The sequence below is a fragment of the Callospermophilus lateralis genome, chromosome 6, assembly GCF_048772815.1.
Source record: "Callospermophilus lateralis isolate mCalLat2 chromosome 6, mCalLat2.hap1, whole genome shotgun sequence".
Lineage (NCBI taxonomy): Eukaryota > Metazoa > Chordata > Mammalia > Rodentia > Sciuridae > Callospermophilus > Callospermophilus lateralis.
In genome coordinates, this window is record NC_135310.1 from 33,232,931 (window position 1) to 33,254,075 (window position 21,145).

At 35.8% G+C, this 21,145-nt stretch overlaps 1 protein-coding gene across 5 annotated transcripts in view; it reads right to left on the minus strand.

Annotated features, from left to right (window-relative positions):
* The window catches only part of Eya4 (EYA transcriptional coactivator and phosphatase 4), a 258,627-nt gene that overhangs the window by 211,606 nt on the left and 25,876 nt on the right, over window positions 1-21,145 (minus strand). For all 5 annotated transcript variants that reach the window (XM_076858240.2, XM_076858239.2, XM_076858238.2 and 2 more), the window contains exon 2: window positions 18,284-18,382. In XM_076858240.2, the coding sequence (XP_076714355.1) occupies window positions 18,284-18,316 (33 nt within the window). In that variant the 5' untranslated portion in view covers window positions 18,317-18,382. The remainder of the gene's footprint in view (window positions 1-18,283; window positions 18,383-21,145) is intronic.

A 21,145-nucleotide genomic window follows, 5' to 3' on the forward strand; every position in this document is an offset into this window, starting at 1 on the left:
GAAAAGCAGTATTCTGGATACTCAAGTAAGATAGAAAGTTAAGCACTATCTCACCAATGCAATGTTAAGCAGTCATTTTAAAATGGCAGGATTAACCTCTATTTTTAATAATGGAGAATTTAATCCAATGTTGAATATGAACATAAAGGTTGGGAGAGCAAGAATATCGTTTTTCTTTTCCTTTTGTTTTGTCAGTGGACCAAAGCTCAGTCTGTGACCTGGGGGACTATCCCAAGTACACATAAGTCACATGTGAAGATAAGCCCAGGAATGCCATACCTCGGGACAATTTACCAGGGAAAGAAACCTTAGTCATGTAGATGATGAAGACCATAATGAGTGTGATCATCCCAACTCCCAGAAAGCAACAGTTACACTTAAGAAATATACATAAAGAAATTTATGTTTTACAAGGCCCAATTTTACTGGGACCCCAGTGGAACAGGCTGGGTGGGATGAAGGCTGTAGGGGAAAGAAGAGCTCACAGCCATGAGGGTGAGATGGCAAAGTGACATGGAACTGAATCAGTGAGATGGGGCTTCAGAGCATTTTTCTGACCCTAAATACAGCATCCTTCCTAAAATAATGTGCTTCCTTTTCTTATTCTATTTAATAAATATAACTGTCCTATTACCATCAAGCATTTGAGATTTTATTGATAACAAAAAAATTGCCTATTTCCTTAATGTTTCTTTTTTTAAATATATGTTTTTATTTAAGTTGTAAATGGACCTTTATTTTATTTACATGTGGTGCTAAGACTCAAACCCAGGGCCTCACACATGCAAGGCAAATGCTATAACACTGAGCCACAACCCCAGCCCCTCCCTAATATTTCTATATATAAAATGAAAAATAAATTCATCAAATGTGGCTCTAGATATGTATTGAATATATTCTCCTAAGTAAATACACACATTTATATGTCAATTATATTAGAAGGAAAAAAATTAAGTGTTTGCAGGTGATGTTTCATTAAAAGCATGACATCTTTTCATGCATAAATCTGTGAAAAACGCATAGTTTGGGAGCACAGATTGGATGGTGAAGGCGTGACAAACACAGAGTGAATTTTTGCAAAATAAAAGAATAGAAACTCCTGAAGCTAAACAAAGAATAGAAGATCCTGAGAACAAAGAAGATAAATTCAGACACCTGAAAGAGACAAGAGACCAAAGAGATGGAGAAAGACAAGAGAAGTCTAAGAGAGAGACAGCCGGGAAATAGAGCACAAGACAGAGGCCTCAGGGGTAGATGACCAGTGAGCAATGAATGACCAAGGCATTTTCACAAACCGTTAAGTGTGATGGTGACTTTCAAGTTCTTTCCTATACTTCACTGTACTCAAACTGGTCTCCAGTTTGATCTCATTGCATCTATAAAATGACAGTCGGACTGTGTGATCTCTGCTGTTTTTCCAGCTTAAATATGTTAATTTTCTAACAAAAGGTCAGTGTCAAATTTCTAGGGAATCGTTTGGTATGCATCTAGATGTGAGTTCAAAGATGTTTTTAATGATGCTTTAAAGTCTGAAGAAAACATTTAACACAAATTTTTTTCTATCAATTCCTAAATTTTCTGTTTTTTCCCAAAGAGTAACCAGGCATTAAGAAGAGTACATTGACTTTCAGGTTCCTTGTATAAAAGTTGACAATTGAATATGACAGAATCTAACAGCAAAGTAACTTCTAGTTTAAAATTCCAACATGGACATTCAATCCATGTCCAAGTAACAAATACCAATATCCTGCAGGCCTTCAATTAATTTTCTTAATGAACAAGTTACTTGATATTAAATGCTTAAGAATGAAAATCCTGTACATACGATTCCAACAATTGTGCAAGAAACAGTAAAATTAACTGAGGGAAAAAAATAGTATGGCATTAAAATATTAAAACTGTTGAACCAGAAACATTTCAGTGTAAATTTTATTCCCCTGAAGATTAGCAAGTTGACTCAACATTCTAAAATAAGTACATATACTAAGAAATTATCACTAATGATTCCTGACATGAATTTATACACACTAGAATGTGTCTGAATTCATCCAAAAAGTAAGCAGATACCCTTACAGTAAGTACCATCTATGGTAGCCCCTCTTATCCCCGGGGGCGTGTGCCAAAACCCTCCGTAGATTCTTGAAATCGTAAGTCGTATCAAATCCTCTATACATGGCATTTTACCCAATACATACACAATTAAGGTAGTTTAATTTGTAAATTAAGCACAATAAGAGATTAACAGCAATAACTAATAATAAAATAAATTATAGAAATATACTGTAATAAAAGTTGCATGAATGTAGTGTTCCCCTCTCTCAAAATGACTTATCGAACTAAGTGTAGTGGCACACTCCTGTAGTCTTAGCTACTCAGGAGGCAGATAGAGGAAAATCACGTGAACCCAGGAATTTGAGGTCAGCCTGGGCAACATCAATAACTTTTCTCAAAAGAAAAAAAAAAATCTTATTGTTGCATACTGGACTGACCTTCTTCTTTTTGTGATGATGTGAGTTTTGATACAACGGCTACATGGTGAGATGAAGTGAGGTGAATGACAGGCAGTATTAGATATTAACAGGTTTTTTAATCATGGTTACTTGAGCACAAGCACTGAGATACTGGTATCAATACCACAGAGATTGCTGGACTATAGAGATGGCTACTAAGTGACTAACAGGCAGGTAATATATACAGCTTGGATGGGCTAGACAAATGGATAATGCACATCCCATATGGATGAAGTGCTGTTGGAGAAGATAATGCTACGTGAAGTTAGCCAGTCCCCAAAAACCAAATGCCGAATGTTTTCTCTGATATAAGGAGGCTGACTCATAGTGGGGTAGGGAAGGGGTGCATGGGAGGATTAGATGAATTCTAGATACGGAAAAGGGGTGGGAGGGGAAGGAAGGGGGCAGGGGATTAGCAAGGGCAATGGAATGTGATGGATATCATTATCCAAAGTACAGGTATGAAGAATCAAATAGGTTGTCAACACACTTTATATATAAGCAGAGATATGAAAAATTGTGGTATATTTGTATAATAAGAATTGTAATGCAAAAAAGTACACATATAAATGCATGAATCGATGTGAACATACTCTATATACAAAGATATGAAAAATTGTACTTTATATGTTTAATAAGAATTGTAATGCATTCTGCTGTCATGTATTTAAAAAAATAAAAAAATAAAACCAATAAAACTAAAAAAAGAAAGGATGAAGTGGGAGGACATGAGATGTCATTGCACCACTTAGAATGGCCAATAATTTAAAACTTATAAACTGTTTATTTCTGGAATTTTGCATTTAATATTTTTGGAGCATGGTTGACTGCAGGTAACTGAAACCTTGGAGAGCAAAACTGTTGATAAGGAGGGACTACTGTAAATGTCAAGGAGATGAGCACTCTAGAAAGGCCACTCAACCATCCACAAGTGGCTTAACATAAACATCTGAACACATCTTACAATTTTTCACAAAAGCTCTCACTCACAAATTATTTCCCTGGGATAATATGCAAGTCCTTTAATTCTGAACAACTTTCAAAATCTGAGATATTAAGCAAACAAACAAAATGAAGAGAAACAAAATCAGGCTAGCTGGGATCCCAGCCAATGAAAACTTTACTTCATGGAAAGAAAAAAACAAGAAGTCCACAATAATCTCACAGGGAAGATGGAAACCATCACCCCAAGCACGGATCAGTGTGGACAATGTTAGGCAAATCACAGAGTCAGAAGAAAGAGGACACAGCCAGTTCTGAGGTGTGGGAGTTAAGGTGATCACTTTTGATACCATTCATGACATCTACTCCTTATTTTCATTATTGAATGCCTTATATAACATATGGTGATATGTAGTTAAGAAATATACAAAAGCATATTTTTATATATACATATAATATATATATTTTCACTTCCCAAAGATATTTATTTAAAAACCCCTGGTTAAATGCATACATTTTATAAGATTTGTTAAATAAGCAGAAAACATACAAAAACAAAATAGCCGGAGCTATTCTAAAATAAGAGTGTGAAGATATGAACTATAAAGACATCCATAGCAATTTGTAAAAGCACCATAATATGCTTTTTAAATCTTTGTTGAGTAAATATTTTAACTTCCTGTTCACAACTTAAACCCATTGTTTAATTCCGGGTCAAAATGAAGTAACCCAAATATGCACTCTGTTATATAAAAGACCCAGAGGATGAAATTACATCTCTCTCTAATAAGGTCCTTTGAAATCCTACACTAGAGTAACTTAGCAGCCAAATTATTTTTCTTCTGCTAATGCTGATTGAGCAGTAAATAATAACTAGGAGAAAAACAAACATGTAAAAAAAAGTGTTCCACACCTTTGCTTGAGTTTTTTTTTTTTAATGACTCTGATCCATCAAATTTTGCAGAAGCTGAAATGCAATTTTTTGTCAACATTTATATGACAATAATTCAACGCAGTTTTGAGGGAGCAGATTTTAATTTCCAAATGTTAAAAAAACTCTACACACAAAAAAAAAATGCTTTCAAATTTGGGTGTTGAGTTTGAAAACAATAAAAAAAATCCTTGTTTCCGAATGCAAAGTTGTCGCCAACACTCTTGCCCTGATAAAGAGCTTGGACTGTCTGTCTCCATTTTTGTATCTGCAGGATAAAAGATTGGACAGTGTAATCTGTCTACTACCAGCAAAACAAGCCATCTTGTGCTATTTATTAAACATGGTACTATGAAAAGGAGATAAAATGGGCAAGACACTTAATGTAAAAGAAACAAGATAGATTCATAAATCTGCCTTAAGACTCTGTTGTTGAAAAACCATTCAAAACTCCAAATGCTACCCAATCCCAATTTTTTAATCAGTAGAATGGAAAAAAAAAAAAAAAACGGTCTATTTTATATTGTCCTCAATTTACCTCTTTCACATCATTTCTGGAATGACATATCTGTGAGTTAAAGAAAATTTTAATAGGGGAAAAAATGAACACAGATCAAATATTTTTCTTCTTATGCATAAAAATTTAAAAAAAATTCAGGCTTTTTGTTGAAGACACAAGTCAGGGTGGAGAATTGAAAAATAAATAAAGCATTTCCCAGGAGATCTGTCTAGCAGTTAAGATTGCCAACTCCAGAGCCAAATTTTCTGGGTGAAAATCCAGCCCCCTGACTCGCTAGCTGGGTGACCTCACATCTAGAAACTGGGAGACAGTAATTGTGTTCGCCTCATCAAATTGTCGTGAGAAGTAAACATACTATGTATAGTCAGTGTACACATATTTATAGCACTTAGCCTGTGGCATACAATGTGCATTACAAAAAAATGCTAGCTGTGGGCACCTGGGGCTCAGAATCTAATTGTAATCTGCTGTCCACAAGTGTCCTCCATTGCAGTTTAGGTAAAATTATGAAAATAAAGCAAAGTAAGGAGGCAATATTTGTTCTTTCTTCTTGAACTCTAGGTTGTTTGTTTTTCTTCTGCAGACCTTTTTTACTCTGCTGTCCTAGCTCCTGCCAAGAAGACTAACATGAACTTTTTAACATATTAACCCTTACAGGGGTATTTGCATCTGCAGGAGGTCTGAGTAGAGATAACAATCCTAATTCAAAAGATATGAAATGACAGAATTTCAAGAATTTTAAGACAAGCACTTTTAAAATCTGTGCCAAATAACCTCAGTCTAATGCTATCAACACATTGGACCCAATCACATCTATAAAAAATAGTTTTTAAAGACTGTTAGAGATATTGGTATCCAAGAAAAACAAAGCAGGCAGTTTTTTCAATGGTTAATGAAAGGCATTTTCATTAGTCACAGAAGCAGTCATTTCTCTCTTTTGTTTTCCTAATGTTTTCAATGCAAATAAATAAGTGAACTTTCGATGTCAACCCACAATCTGAAGTCCTAGCCAATGAAAGTCATTTGCTAAAATAAAACTGAAAATGTCACAATAACTTATTTACTGAGTTCCAGCTGGTCACCTATCACTTTTTAAAACAATGGCTGAAGCAAATCTTCTTTATACCATTTAAAGCCCTTGATCCTCCCCTGCTTCCATGGACCATGACCTTGTGTGAAAAAAATGCAAACTGGCTCCTGCTAATGCCATCCAGGGAAACACCTTAGAATTTTCCAGGATGCACACATTCTCTAACATTTCCAGTCAGAAGACCTTGCCCCTTCCCCACCAACTGATCTTCTTTCTATCCTCCTCCGAGTCCCATGGTCCCTTCTGTAGCAACCTTAGTATATTATCCACAGATTCCTTCTCAAGCCCTGTCATCAACCATGCATAGCTCCCCCCTTATTGGAGAAAAGCACTCCCTTTTATTACTTCCCTGTTTCTCTTCCTCAAACTTGTAAGCTCTCTCTTATTATCTTCCCTGTATTGAACCTCTGAGGTGCCTATACTTGCCATAATTGTCGTGGGACTTCATTCTGAAGTGTCACTGATAAGCCTCTATCAACAAATGAAGCAGTTCTTTCTCTCCAGGGCTCTCTGCTTGCCCTCTTGAAACTAGAGAAAACCATGACCCCTTCTCCTGGAAATGACCTTGACCCATGGCTCTGAGGAAGTATGGTCCTAGGGGCTGCCTCATTTCCCTACCTGCCTCTTCTCAGTCTTTCCTGGTCCATCCTCTTTCCTAGGTTTATCTTCTTCCTTTTTCCCTTTTCCTAGACATAATTTCCTCTTATAATCTTCCCCTTAAGGAAAACACTATTCTGCTTCCCATAGCCAACCCAGACAGGGTCCAACAAGGCTTCACCAATTGCTGGCTTGACATGTTCATAAAAATCTGCAATCTGTATACGGGGTAAAAATGGGAGTTCATAACCCACTTGAATCAAAGTGTGAAATATGATATATCAAAAACTTTGTAATGTTTTGAACAACCAACAATAAAAAAAAAATCCTAAATTCAAATACATCTTTATCTTTTCTCAAGTCACTGGCTCCTGCTCCTCAACTCTATTTATGACATCTCCTGAGACTGAAACCTCACAATAATCCCTTTCCTTCTCCATGTCCCCCAGACCCCTCCTCCTATTAACCCCTTTCAGTCAGTTACCAAGTTAAGCAAAGCTTTCTCTTCAAGTTCCTTTCGCTCATTCTTCCCCCTTGATCTTTCTTCCACTGTCATTCCCTTAGTTTAAGACAGGGAGTGGCAAAGTATGGTTAATAGTTTGCTGCATGTTTCTGTAAATAAAGTTTTATTGGATCACAGCCATGTACATTCAATTAATTTTTGTCTATGGCTGCTTTCACATTTCAACAGAAGTAAGTAACTGGTTCAGAAATTCTCTGGTCAGAAAATTCAAAAGTATTTAATGTTTTGTCTTTATAGAAAAAAAATTTTACCAATCTCTGGTTTAAACCCTTTTGAATTCAAGCATAAACCTCTTCAAGGCCCATTTCTAGTTCCTCAATCTTCCTTAATTTTCCTACCATCTGGCTAATTTTCCTAAAACATCATTTGAAATACATTATTTTCTTGCACAAAAATTATATGAGACTTCCCATTATGTCCAAGAAAAAGTTCAGAAATACAGGACAGCATCCTACACTTGGTAATAAGCATCACGCTACCTTCTCGGGATGTAGGTACATCTCAGCTTGATTCCAAATGCTTCCCAGTCTACTCTCAACATTTCTCAGACAGCTTTCCTACTTTTCACATCCTCATGCCCACAAAGCTTCGGATTCAGTAATTTCAGTCCAGCCCTGGCTCCCAAGCAGGCCTTATTACCCTCTATTTTGTAGTTGTGAAATTCTACATCTACTACTTCCCAGGTCAGGATGGGCCCTCGGCATCCAAATAAATTCATTTCACCTTTCAAGACCCAGTGAAGACATGGCCTAGTTTATCTATAATCCTTCTTGTCCTTTCCTGGGAGCATAGTGCTTATTACTCTGTTCTGATACTGTCACATGTTATTTTGTTCTCTTGCTTGAATTCTGTATTGTACACCTTTGTCTTTTCATCTCAGTTATCTCAATAATATATTACAACACCTATATATTAAAAATTTAAGCAAAGCTCCTCAAATATTTTTAAGAGTACGCAATCATCTAAGTAAATAATTCACTGAAAGCAGGTGTAATGTAGATCAGTGATTCCTGACAACCCCTCTGTCTACAGAAGATACTTAGTGATGTCTCAAGACATTTTTGATTGTCCCAAAAAGAAAGGGGGTGCTACTGACATCTAGTGGGTAGATACCAGAGATGCTGCTAAACATCATACTGTATACTACAATGTACAGGACCTCATCTCCCTAACCCTATAAATAATTATCCAGCCCAAAGTGTCAGTATGCTGAAGCTGAAAAACTCTGGTATAGATTCATTCTTTGCCAAGTTAAAATGCCTACAAATTATGCCCACAATCATAATAATGACAAAATGATAAATATTTGTTGATAGGTTGAACTAATTTATTCTAAAGAATTTATAGTTTTGATTACTTTGATGGAAATCTCAAAGAAGTAAATAATGTCTCAGGACCTCTTCAAAGCTGTTTCTGCCCTGATAGAGGTGAACCCAGTAACCAGTACCCAGATACATAATTTTGCAAATTTTAGAAGAATAGCACATCAAAGAAGAATTCACTGAATATTGCCACATGTAGTCCTAGCATAACTCAATGCTTGAGGGTGCTGGGGCAAACAGGATCAAATAGCTATCTTATATAAACTGTCATCTCCTTGATCTCTAAATCTGGGGTGCTCAGTCCTTTTTATTTTTCTCTACCTTGACTTACATTCCTGGAGATTTTGGCCAATAGCTCTTCCGGAATTAAATGCTTCTGAGATCTGAAGTCTCCCAAGTTTGCATTTAAAATTCAATAAACTCCTTCAAGTTCCAGATGATTACATTTGATTCACCAACATTTCCACTTGCTCTACTAGCAGGTAAAATTTAACATGTCTCTATTAGGTTAATTCATCAATATTCCTCCAAGAATCTGTCCCACACACATGACTTCAGCAATTCAGTTTTTTCTTTCCTAGGGCTCCACCATCTGCACCTGATGCCTCCTCCTCATTCATCACCTTCAGGGAACATGAATGCCAAAGAACTGTGCAGAAGCTTCTCACAGCCTCAGCCTGGAAATGATACTCACATTCCTTCCCCTTGCATTTCATGGGCTAGCGAGAGTTATGCTGCTCTTCCTAATGTAAGGAGACTGGGAAGTGTAGAGAGGGGCACTATAAAAGGGGAATATGGAATGGGGTTGGTGAAAACACAGTACTGTTCCCAGTAAATTTCAGTTAAATGCCAACTCCACCCCTCCCATCTCTCAGGACAAAGACCACCAGGAAGTCACCTTGGGCTTCTTTCTCTCACATCAGCAAGGCACTAAGTTCCATCTTCAAATCAGACCCTGAATCCAATCACTTCTCACCATTTCCACTGCTACTTTGTCCATTTTACATCTAGATGGTGACAATAGCTGGTTTCTACTCTTGTCATCATCATCTATTTTCATATAAAAGTTAGGGTGACCTTTAAAAATTTAAATCACACCATGTCCCATAAAAGCAGTTAACATGAGCCCTATCAGTGAGTCACATAAAGGACTCAGCATGGTGCTTATGAATAAATATTAGCTCTTTTAATCAGCAAAATTTTCTGCTTGGTGTATATCTTTAAACAAAAGTTACATTGCATTCATTTTTCCCATTTCTCAAGAATCTTCCAGGCACCTGTGAGCTCAAAATCCTCAAATTGCTTTACTTGTCATTCAGAGAAAATGCTGAAAATGCTCTGGAAACCCTTCCATGCTCCCATGGTGATTGCCTATGGCTTCTCTCTATTCTCTCCACCACTGCCCTGGGCAATGGCCCCTTTCTATTCCCAGGACACAATAAACAAGCTACTGCCTCATGGCGATACCACCATTATAGGTGACAAGTTCTGTTTCTTCACATGTTGAAGTTTGAATATTAGAGAAGCATGCTGAGGCAAGCACGTAATACAGGGTTTATTTTACAAGGGGTAACATAGGCTTCTCCCAGGAGGGAGAAGGGGGTCATAGCTGGTATCCTGGTATCCTAAGAAGCAAGGTGTTCTGCCCTTTTCTTAAGTTCTAGGCTTCCTTAGTTTTTCACTCTTCCCCTTTTTTCTTCCCTTCATGCAAACATGACTAGGCCCAGGAATGCTTGGTGGGATGGCCAAAAGGTGGGGAAACAGGTGGACTGAAGGGAGAAGGGCAGGATGGTGCAACCCAAGACACATTAACAACCTTATGGGTCCCTGTAGGGAGGTTACCTTGACAACAGGTTGGAGTAGGGACAGGTTCTGGATGAGGGTGGAGGAAGGGCTCTAAAGGAATTAACATTTCAATCCTTCAGGGGACAGTGTCCAACTTCCCGGACTCACTCGTAATTGGCCTCCTTGATCCACCTGACTCAAATCAACTATCTATGCTGACTGCCTGTCTAGTTCTGGTTTCATTGGCTTTCTCGGCTGTTGCTCCCTAACTGAAAGCCCCTTTCCCTCAGATAGCCACCTGATGTACTCCTTCACCTTCTTTGGGGCTTTGCATGACACCTGCTCAGTGAGGCTTCCCTGAATACTCTCTGAAAATTGCAGTTATTCCACACCTACCCACCCTGTACCCGCAAGCATTTCGTATCTTTCTCTCACCTTATTTGACTTTTGTCCTTGCATTTACTACTTTCTGACATGCTATATTTGTTTACTGTCCCCCATACTACAATATAAGCTTTATGAGAAATTCATCTACCAAGCATTCCCAACATCTAAAAACCGTACTTCAAATACAGCAGCACTCCACAAATATTCACTGGATGAATTAGTAGTAACCATCCAAATCTCATTTTAAAATAACTGAATATTAAACCTGATGCAATATCTTAGGCTAAACTAAAAACTGAGGAGGAGAGGGATTCTATTCCATTTATCTTTTAATCCTTAGTTGAGCAAAATTCCTGGAAGGCAGAGAGTAATCCTTAAATATGAATTGAATTTGTTGAATTATCTTTCAGTTTTCATGCATTCTGCTATCTTATAACTGCCCATTAAAGTATATATTAATGAAGATTATTTGTAATCATGGTGGAAAATTTTACATTTCCCATGAAGTTACATGATATTTAAAATCTTTGTTCTTCATTTAAATAAACTGAGATTAAGTTGGGTTTTATTGCATACTTTAAAATACCAAATGTACTTAAGGGTATGACAACTAATTAAGTTGATCAAAGGAGGTAAGATGATGAGTTTAATATCATAGAATCTAATATAAGACTATATGAATCCATATTCCATCAAAATAGCTTTCTAGCTGCCACCAATCTTGAAAAAGATCCCTAAACAGCTTTGATGAGCTATTCTTTAGACTAGAGTTATGACAGTGCCTGCTACATCGGGCTGTTGGGTTTAATGAGATGAATCATTGGGTTTAATGAGCTCAGTGTGGAGCTTCTCAGTGCATGTAAGCTCTTTTTATCAATGCTGTGTTCCAACTGCTGAGTACTTTACAGCAAAAGTTACATTACATTTGCTTTTCCTAATTCTCAAGATTGCTAAGGCATGAAAGAAATTGATTATATTTCTATCATAAACAGTTACTGTAATTTTAATTCAAAAGGCAGAATTACTAGACAGGAACCATATCATATGTTATAAGTTTAGTAGGAAACTTTTGTACCCAAAGACATAATGGCCCTATGCTATCTAATCTAAATTCTCTTCCTGACAACAGTCTAGCCCAGAATCCACAGGTATGAAACTCTGGTATATACTCTTTCATTTACAAAATAATGGTAGAACACACTAAATTGATAATGCTATTTTTACATAGGTTCTTTCTTAACATAGGCAGCCATTAATGACTGATCACAACTGTCAGAAGAAAAACTTAATATTCACCCTCCAGATCTTGGCAAATGTTACACAATTGCAATCCATATTTCCATATTTGATGTGTATGTTGAAATTTGTGAAAAAGTTTTAAGAAATCAAATTATAATTTTAGGTCATAAAAGATAATGGAATACTGTACAGAATTCTTTAAAACTCACATAAGTACATAGAAATTCAGAGTTAAATTGTTTTTAAAGTAAGTGTAAGTTCATGATTAATAAAATTAAAATATATTTAATGGTAATTTCACTGTTTAGATACTCTGCTATAATTACAAGTAAACCCATAATTGGCAACCTGAGATTAACAATAATTCTAAAATTGGTTCAACTGGTTCAATTCTGCCCAAAGCAGAATTCCATGGAATTCTGTGTTTTATTGTTCAGTTGAATGATATAAAAATTATAGTTGTAAACATGATTCTTTTTACTAGTTTAAAGGTCATGTTCTTCCAAGAGAAATAGAAGTCTCAAATTGAACTGCAGCCTCAAAAGGAATGGTCCAATTTTGTTTACAGTTGAATAAAACATATTTAAAATAAAAGTATAGATGCTGCTGAAATCAATTTAGAGTTCATAAATAATGTAATTGATTAATCGGATTTTAGGATTTTTCAGGTCATATTATAAAAATGTCAGAGTAATTTAAAATTAATTAAAATAGCTATATTCCAACATAGTTTTCAGAAACTTGAAGAAATTGATTATTCTGAAGTTCTATGTTGAGTTGATAAATTTGATGACATATTTATTCACCTCTGTACAATAGTTAGTAATCAGTAGTCCCAGCAGCCTGGGAAGCTGAGAATCACAAGTTCAAGGCCGGCCTAAGCAACTTATTAGCAAGGTCCTAAGCAACCTAGCAAAACTCTGTCTTAAAATAAAAAATGAAAGGAGTTATGGATGTAGCTCAGTGGTGAAGCACCCCTGGATTCAATCTCCACTATAAAAGAAGAGAAAGGAAGGAAGGAAGGAAGGAAGGAAGGAAGGAAGGAAGGAAGGAAGGAGAGAGAAAGAAAATAAATATGTCCAAAAAATCTCAGAGACCAGTATGAGTTTTACCAATGTACTAGAAGCTATATTGAAAACAATTCTATAGAACAACTAAGAACAAAAAAAATTGAAGAATAATCAGTCATGCAATATCTAAGGTAGAACAAGAGAGAAAGAAGAGATTAATTTATTAAATTAGTTCTAGATTCTTAATAGCATTATTAAAATAGCATGTTTGCTGCAAGAAAATACAAATACATGTGGATTTCCAGAAACACTCCTGAAATATATAATATGTAATATAGACCTAATGGATCTGAATTTAGAGCTCACTCATTGAACCATTTGCAAATAATAAAAGTAAACTGATTTAGAAGAATGGTGAAATACACAGGAATTTTCAAGACTTTATTGTAATATTCAGAGAGGGCAATTCTGCTGTGAGCTATAACTTATTCATTTGATTTCATTTTACTTAGTATTCACTAATATTTTATTTTATAATATGTATTACTTAAATTAACAAGCCATATTTCTTTTCAAACCTTCTAGCTTGATCATAAACTTAGGACAGAATCTGTTTGACACTGATATGAACAAATTAGATGAGAAAAAACATCTGTGGTAATATTCAGCTCCACCAAAAGAGCACTTTAAAACATCTCAATACATGATATTAGAGACACTATAAAAATAATACATATTCTTCATTCTTTATTTGAACACAGGGAATTTATACACATTTCTCAGTATCAACAGAGACATTCTATGCATAACCTAGATTCATAGCCATTTCTATTCAAAAGAATAGTACTTGTAAAATTTGAAACTACACTAAACTATAATTGGTTATAACTTAAGCTACTTCTAAAAAACCCAATACAATTTTATCAAATAAATACTTTAGGCAAATTAGGAAAGTTAAATATTATTTTCAATTGCTTATCACCTAAAACTCTCTAAATTCTGCATTCCAAATCACAAAGTAAGAGCCAGACATATGCAAAATTAAAAAAAAATAAGAATTAAACTTTGTTTTCTTCATGTGCAGTTAAACTAATGTTAGATCTCACAGGCACTGTTTTGAAAGTGAATCCAATATGAATTCATGAGTAAGTATAACATATTGGTATTTAAAATTTGTCAGGCCATTCATTAGTATACCTCATCAAAAGTATATAAAAGTTTTCAAAGGAAACATTTATTAAACATCAGCAAGAACTGTGCTAAGAAGGAAGGATACAAGCTGAGCAAGACCCACTAGTACTCTTAAGTAGTGTATAATCTAGTGGAGAGACAAGCAAACAAACGGATAAGATTTCAGTTCTGAGGGTAAGTGCTAGGGTAGAGGAAGATGCCAAAGAGTTAGGACAGCATGCTGGAGAGGGCCCTCACCCAGCCGGGCTCACCAGGCGTGGTTGACTGTCTGCCGGTGGTGTAGAGAGAAAGAAATCAACCTGAGAGGGGTACTGCGAGGGAATGAAACCTAAGCTGACTCTTCAAGAATGACAGGCTATCCTGGTGGGAAAGAGGCCCGTCTGGGAAAAGGTGTATAACACTTGCAAATGCTTGGAAACCTCAGAGAACCTAGGAGGCTCAGGAAACTGACAGAAGCCAGAAATAAGACTGAGGAAATAAGGAAGCATTACATCTGTGTGCTTGACTATACACAGGACCTTCTCTCCTGAGGGCAAAAAGGGCCTGAGAATGAGTAGGAGTAAGGATGTGATCACCTATGTGTTTTAGAAAGACAACTCTAGAAGTAAATTAAAGCAGAACAAGGCAGTCAAGAGCTAACAGTCAAGAGCTAAAGATCCAACATATGGGAGCTGGCGCAAAGAGAACAGCTTTGGGAGAGACTAAAAGTTAAGAATGGATGAACTTTTAAGATGGAGGATGGAGAATTGCTACCCATTTTCCAATGTAACATAATACAGCTGACAGCAATACTGTCATGGAGATAAGCCATATTGCAATAGAGAAGAAAGGGAGGAAAACTGGGAGAGAAGGGAGCTGGAGTGTTCAGTTTTGATCTGCTGAGTTTGTGGACCTATAACTTTGCAATCAAAAATGTCCAAGAGTGGTTAGCTATGCAAAAATGAATGAGTGCCAGCACTAAAAAATAACAAAATCATGGCATTTGCAGGGAAATGGATGGCATTAGAGCAGATTATGCTGAGTGAAGTTAGCCAATCCCTAAAAAACAAATGCCGAATGTCTTCTTTGATATAAGGAGGGCGACTCAAAACAGAGCAGGGAGGAAGAGCATGAGAAGAAGATCACCATTAAACAGAGACGGGAGGTGGGAAGAAATGGGAGAGAGAAAGGGAATTGCATGGAAGATGGAAGGAGACCCTCACTGTTATACAAAATTACATAGAAGAGGATGTGAAGGGAAAGGGGCAAAAAACAAAAAGAGAGAAATGAATTACAGTAGATGGGGTAGAGAGAGATGATGGGTGGGGAGGGGAGGGGAGGGGCGATAGGAAGGGGATAGGAAGGGCAGCGGAATACAACAGACACTAGTATGGCAGTATGTATAAACGTGGATGTGTAACCAATGTGATCCTGCAATCTGTACACATGGTAAAAATAAGAATTCATACCCCACTTGAATCAAATGTATGAAATATGATATGTCAAGATCATTGTAATGTTTTGAGCAACCAATAAAAAAAATGAATGAGTGCTCATTAAAGATCACTGAAGCTCTCAAGTATTTGCAATAGCAGCTAGCATTTATCCAGTGAGTCTAGTGTATGCACTATGAGTAATTTCATTTTATTATCCTCCCCACTCTAAAGAGGAGGAAAAGTATAAGTAATTTCCCAATAGTTATAAAGTATTCATCAGGCAATGTCTGATTTTAAGCTTAAACTCTTAACTATCATACTGTGTTGTATCTTGCAAAATCTATTATAGGCTTTAGGGTCACGTAAAAAAATGTGTTCAATTCTAATCTTGAGTACTTAACAGCTGTTTGACCTTGACACTGTCTAAGTCATAGTTTCTCCTCAGCTACCAAATAGTGGCTTTTAGAGCTTCATTTCAAGGATATGGTATGGATTGAAGAAGGTGTATATAAAATGCTAGATGGAGTATTCATGTACCTTATACTGCTGTGTATATGCCCAGAGAAAAAAATTCTGCTTAAACTGATATAACTATGATCTAATTAGATTCCTTTTAATATAAAGAATTGTATGTTAATTCTTCTCCTATTTATTTTATGTCTCAATAAATATTATTATTTTTTGAAAAGCTTGGAGACATCACTGTATCCACAAAATTTAAGGTCATTTAAATAATTCATTCAAATAGGAATCGTTTCAATGTTAAGGAGTTTTTAGGGTTTTTTTTTTTAATATTTCTATAGTGATGAATGTCACAATAAGATACCCCAGAACGATCAGGCATGTTGATGTTATGGAGAGAGCTTTGGACTTGGAGTCAGAAGACCAATGTGAAGTCCCAACTCTGCCACTTACCAGTCATGCCAACATGGGCAAGTCATTTAGCAGTTTTAAGCATACTTTGCATACTTATATATGAATATGATGGTATATATATTCTAAATCCAAATTCAGTAAATAGGTTCAAGCTGAAAGGCCAGGATAATCACCCTAGATAGTTGATTTTCAAATATAGCTGCACGTTAACATAAGTGGGAACTTTTTAAAAACATATTTTAAAAAATGCCAACCCTAAAATATCACTGGAAGGATCCTAAAGATATTTTAAATATATGATTTGCAAGTTCTGGGAATTATTTTATGAAAGGTGTTATGAAGAACCTTAGGTAATACCTCACACTCATATCAAACATAAAACCATATTCTCTTTAACCCCAATTGCTTAAAACCAAACAACTTTCTTAGTATGTACACAGCCTAGAATAACAAGCCGAATCACCCCTTTTACTTTAGTATTGTAAGTTCAATATCTCCAGAAACCCCCAAGTCTTTGGAAAACAGGGACAAACGGTCACCCAATATGCACGCACGCACACATGTACATATGCAGACCCTCTTAAGTGACCCCCAGTGTATTAGAGCAAACTACAGATTTACAGTTCCACTCTTACAAAGCATCACAACTATGATGTTCCATCATTCACTATACACCTTAAGATACGTGGTCACACTTGAAGACCTCTGATTTTAGCAAGACTCATACATATCCAGAAGCTTGGGGGAGACAGACAGCAATCATGATGACCAATATCCATTTATTAGAGTCCATACAATCAATATTTAACTCAATAACCAAAATTTTTAAAAACTTGCTTTGAAGCCCGTGCCTCCCAATAATCATTTCTGTCTACTTTCTTAAAACAGGAAATGTTCAAGAATAACATCTCTACCATTTGACAGATTTCATCATTTCACAGTAGTAGTTCCATAGCATTGTTTGCTACAGTTTTCCTAGAACAATGCAATACAAAATAAATAACAATATAATATATAATGAAATTAGACCATGCTCATGTCTATATTAAAATTAAAATACAACACCTGCTAAAAAATATATTAAACCAGTTCAGAAGAGCAGGGATGCACCAAAACATATTTTGCTCTCTATTTTAAAATTAAATGTTCCATATACATCTTTTGTAGAACCATGTTATTATACACCATTATACTATCCTCTTTTGCCTGACAGAGCTCATCATCAATCTGCAGGAAGCACTCTTGATAAACACACATCTTCTTCTTTGAGACACTGCTAGTAGTCCCTATGCACAAAAGCTTGGGGATGACAGTCCCCCATAGTGACTCTCCCAGTATCTCTAGTTACACACACTAAAGAGCTAGTGTCCTGAAGATACTACTAATGAGACAGGAAGAAAGGCCATGGAAAGTCTTTCCCTTTGGAAAATCAATTTTAAAAGGATTGTCATCAAACTGGCACATTCTCGAACCTACAATAAATCTTAGTGAAATAAGGAAGGGCCTTGAGAATGATGGTTTTCATTCATAAAATGAGCAACAAGCAGGCTACTAATATACCTTCTAGTATTAAACTTCTGATAGTCAACAATATAAAAACTATTTAGTATATCAGGAATAAAACCTAATGAAAAAAAGCATACAATTATTTAGACCATTGAAAATACACAGCATGACTTCAACTGTAGCCTTTCAAGCACTGGCTTTCCAAGGGGAAATTCAAGGGAGACTTGGAAATGTGACAGCATCATTAAGCAGAAAAAGTGTACATCTCCAAACATGTTTATGGCGTCGCAAGGAAATTACAAAATAAACAAAAAATAGATTCAACAAACAAACAAAAGCCTTACTGCTTACAATATATTTCTTCTAAGTATGCTTTTGAATAGTCTTACAATAATTTTTTTAAATTTTTATTTGTGATTGAGATTGAATTAAGACTTACTGATTGTTCATTTAAATCCTGGGAGTCTTCCATGTGGTTTTCTCACTTCTCCTGCCACTCCCGAGTAGAAGCAGCTTCCTTGAATTAAAAATGGACTACCTAAAGTAAAAAAAAAAACATAAAGGGAAAAAGGAAAAGGTTATCTCTTTATTCATTTATAAAATTATCAGAACATATTGAATTTTAGCATGATAGTTGGTAATTTGCAGAAGTATTTTTGAGAAGAAAAATTCATTAATATTGTCTCCATATATGATATGAATATAAACCTTTTAAATAATATCATGATAAAATTGGAGTATGTGAATAACTACTCAGAAATCATTTATTTATTTATTTATTTATTTAAGTTGTAGATGGACACGATATCTTTATCTTATTTATTTATTTATTTTTATGTGGTCCTGAGGATCGAACCCAGTGCAAGGCAAGCACTCTACCACTAAGCTACAACCCCAGCCCCCCTCAGGAATCTTTTAGATAAACAAAATATCTGAAGACAACTTTGAAGACACAGTCTACCCTAAGCAATTAGTACACTATTTTTACAAGAGCGTCTATTTTAATAAGTTTTTTACTGCTGTGACTAAGGGATCCAACCAACACAATTGTAGAGGAGGAAGAGCTCACAGTTTCAGGGCCCACAGTTTCAGAGGTCTCCATCCATAGACCACCAGCTCCATTCCTTGGGGCTAGAAGTGAGGCTGAACATCATGGCAGAAGAGTATGGCAGAGGGAAGCAGCTCACATGATGATCAAGAAGCAGAAAAAGAAAGAGACTCCACTCTACAGAGTGGCTGAGCACTTTGGAAAAAACTTCCAAGGACTCCTTGTGCAATAAGGATTCCCCACTGGTCTCTTCTCCAGAGAAGTTTCACTTTTACTCCCTTGAGCTTAGGTTCTTGAAACTTCCTGAGATGCCCTGAGGCTCTCTTTCTTTTTGTCTCTGAGCAAAGTCTTTAGCATTTCTTAAGTGGTGGTAATGTCTTTAACAATTGCAATTTCCTTAACTCCAGTTTCACTCCCACCTTTTAAGTCCAAGTTTTTCAAGTCTTTCTACTCTGCTTTCTGCTCTTGATTATCACAATAAACTTGGCTAAAAGCCACCAGCAATATTTAGGCCACTTTCTGGATGCTATGCTGCCTAGAAATGTCTTCCATCAAATTAAGAAATCCATCACTTTTCAAATCAGTCTTAGGATAGGGGCAAAATGCAGACAACTTCTCAGCCAGAGCAGAATATGAACAGCCTGTACTCCAAATTCCAAGAGTCCTCCTTCTCCTCTAAACCCTCTTGAGCCCTGTTTTCACTGTCCAGAGTCCTAGTGGCATTCTGGTCTTCCGAGTTACTACCAGAATTAGCCATTAAGCTCCTCTTACAACAACTTAAAGCATTTCCAACTTGTACTGCTAAGTACTTTCAAAATTCCTTCCACCAATTCCAAAACGCTCCAAAAATTTTAAACCACCTGGTCAGGACAGTCACAGTAACAACCCCACTTCTCAGTACCAATTTGTGTTTTAGTCTGCTTTTTAACTGCTGTGACTAAAAAATCCAACCAGCACAATTGTACAGAAGCAAGAGTTTATTTAATGGCTCACAGTTAAAAATGTCTCCATCCATAGACCACCAGCTCCATTCCTTGGGGCTAGAGGTGAGGCTGAAAATCATGGTAGAAGAGTGTGGCAGAGGGAAGCAGCTCACATGATGATCAAGAAGCAAAAAGAAAGAGACAGACAGATAGATACCACTCTCCAGATACAAAATTCATTCCCCACAGCCCTGCCACCAATGAGCCACTTCCTCCAGCCACTCCCTACTTGTCTCCAGTCACCACACAATTAATTTCACTAGGGATTAATTCACTGATTAGGTTAAGGCTACAATCCGATCATTTATCCTCCCAACCTTCTTGCATTGTCTCACATAGAAGCCTTTGGAGGAAACTTTACATCCAAACCATAACAAGGCCTGTCATTAAGCAAATAATAGATTAAAAATAAGGATTTGTATTAATCATTCACTTTTGAAAGTACATAATGTAAACTGAGAAAATTTAGTGTATATTTTTGTATGACAGCTTTTATAATAAAATTTTTGTCTGAATTGCCAAATGAACCTTCTCACTTACAAAGAATGTAATATTATAATATACATAACCAATTTTAAAAAGAGAATGAAAGTAAGACTGTTAAGAAAAAGAAGAACTTACAAAAAAGTATGGGAAAGAGATTTACTCAATAAACTATAGTGAGACAATCAGTAAAGTAATATTTTTAATGTTAATCTTTATTCCATACATTAAGATTTTTCCAGGCAAATTAGAGTTTAAGACTTTAAACAAACTCTTAAAGAAAAGGGCTATCTTTCTTAATTTGCAAATAGAGATAAATTTTATAATAGTAGCAAGAGAAGATAACCTCATCCTCTAATCCACAGACAAACAAGAATAAAACGTACATTGAAAATCTTGGAAGAAATATCTGCACTAAATTAAGCATGTGGTCTAATGTCCTTAACATATAAAGAGCTCTTACAATTCAAAAAGAGAGGCAGGTAGACATGCCTTATGTAAATTCTGTCAAATTCACAAATAAATGAAATGCAATTTAAAATAGCAATGATACATCTGGAGCCCTCTAAATTCTGTTTTAGAAAAAATGAAATGAGAGGCAAGAAAAAAAGATTTTGGTTAAAAAGGTGTTCATCATAGGCATATAGATACAAATCATTAAAATCACATTTTAAGAAATGTTTAGTGACATCAAATTTTTCTGAAAATAGAATTTAAGTGGAAAAGAGGTATTCCAATCTGAAAAACAACAGATACTAATTCAGTGTGTTAAATGTTCAATATATCA